Raw genomic sequence first — 1,757 nt, 5'->3', positions numbered from 1 at the left:
GCCAGGGCCTCATGACCAACAAGCAGAGCCAAGCCATCCGAGAGCACCGGGCAGAAACAGAAAAGGTGAGACTTGCATTCCTTTCAAATCCATCTCCTTCCTTGATTTGTTGTTGTTGCTGTTGTTCGGTCACTAAGTTGTATCCAACTCTTTGTGAGCCCATGGACCACAACACATCTCCACTGTCTCCTGAGGTTTGTCCAAATTCATGTCCATTGCATTGAGGATACTGTCTAACCATCTCCTCTTCTGCTGTCCCTTTCTCCTTTTGCTTTCAGTCTTTCCCAACATCTTTTCCAATGAGTCCTCTCGTCTCATTTGGCGGCCAAAGTATTTGAGCTTCAGTTTCAATATCTGTCCTTCCAAAGGACTGTCAGGGTTGATTTCCTTTAGGATTGACTGATTTGATCTCCCTGGGGTCCAAGGGGCTCTCAAGACTTTTCTCCGACTCCACAATTTGAAAGCACGAGTTCTTTAGCGCTCAGCCTTCCTTATCGTCCTCCTCTCACAGCCATTCATTACATGCCAGTGAGCGCCAGAGACTCATTCCTCTTAATACATTGCAAATACCAGTTTTTCAAACTCTGGTCTTCTTTTATAAGGTGATCGGTATCAGTAATGGTGTTTACCTATCAGAGTAATATCATTTAATATTGCTTGCTTGGTTCCACCTTAGCTCAGAATCAATTCAGCCATTTTAAATTGTAAATTGGAGTTGTGGCCTAATGAATAATAATAATAGTAGTAGTAGTAATAATAGTAGTAATAGTAGTAATAGTAGTAGTAGCGATGATGATGATGATGATGATGATGATGATGATGATGATGATGATGATGACGACGATGATGGAAGGGACCTTTGAGGTCACCTAGTCCAACCCCTTGCTAAGGCAGGAAACCCTATACCATTTCAGACAAATGGCTGTCCAGTCTCTTCTTAAAAACTTCCAGTGTTGGAGCATTCACCGCTTCTGGAGGCAGGTTGTTCCACTGGTTAATTGTTCTAACTGTCAGGAAATTTCTCCTTAGTTCTAGGTTGCTTCTCTCCTTGTTCAGTTTCCATCCGTTGCTTCTTGTCCTGCCTTAAGGCGCTTTGGAGAATAGATTGACTCCCTCTTCTTTGTGGCAGCCCCTGAGATATTGGAACACTGCTATCATGTCCCCCGTCCATTGTATGACCCTAGCCCATTGGTTGAGCAAACAATGATTAACTACTCATAGCTCAGACAAATGGACTGGGTCAATATCACCTAGGAGGACAGTAAGCACTCAAGCACTCAGTATTAGTACAAGGGAATTATTTTGCTGTTTTTTTTAAAGAGCGTATGTGCAAAAATATTGTATTCTTTTTTTTTTTCAAATTTTTTTTTTATTATTTTCAACATAAAAAAAAAGAACACATCACAAGTACATCACAATTGAACCCCCCCCACCCCCCACCCGGTCTTCCCAAACCTAATCCCAGGATACTATTCATCTAAAAGTAACCTTATATTAATATCCCTAACTCCACAAGATGTAATTCTACATAAGTAGGTGAAATATATATATATGTATAAAAAAAAAGAAAATTTTTTATCTAAAAACCTAACCTATATTCCACCATTCTATGCTTATTTTGAATATAAACAATCCATCTTCTCCATATTGATAAAAATTGTTCATTTGAGTGATCCTTCAAATAAGCCGAAATCTTTGCCATTTCAGCAAGATGCGAAACCTTCACTCTCCAGTCCTCTATTGTAGGTAAAGCTTGA

At 39.9% G+C, this 1,757-nt stretch overlaps 1 protein-coding gene across 1 annotated transcript in view; it reads left to right on the top strand.

Moving 5' to 3' along the window:
- Positions 1 to 11: 11 nt before the first annotated feature.
- Positions 12 to 1,757, top strand: part of LOC107296596 (coiled-coil domain-containing protein 105-like) — a 21,128-nt gene continuing 19,382 nt past the window's right edge. Inside the window, 1 exon segment of the mRNA XM_015825936.1 lies at positions 12 to 65. Within this exon segment, the coding sequence (XP_015681422.1) occupies positions 12 to 65 (54 nt within the window).

Source organism: Protobothrops mucrosquamatus, unplaced genomic scaffold (genome assembly GCF_001527695.2).
Source record: "Protobothrops mucrosquamatus isolate PMUCROS unplaced genomic scaffold, P.Mucros_1.0 scaffold2886, whole genome shotgun sequence".
Lineage (NCBI taxonomy): Eukaryota > Metazoa > Chordata > Lepidosauria > Squamata > Viperidae > Protobothrops > Protobothrops mucrosquamatus.
Note: the sequence above shows the minus strand (reverse complement) of the source record. Positions and strands in the feature narration are given on the sequence as shown.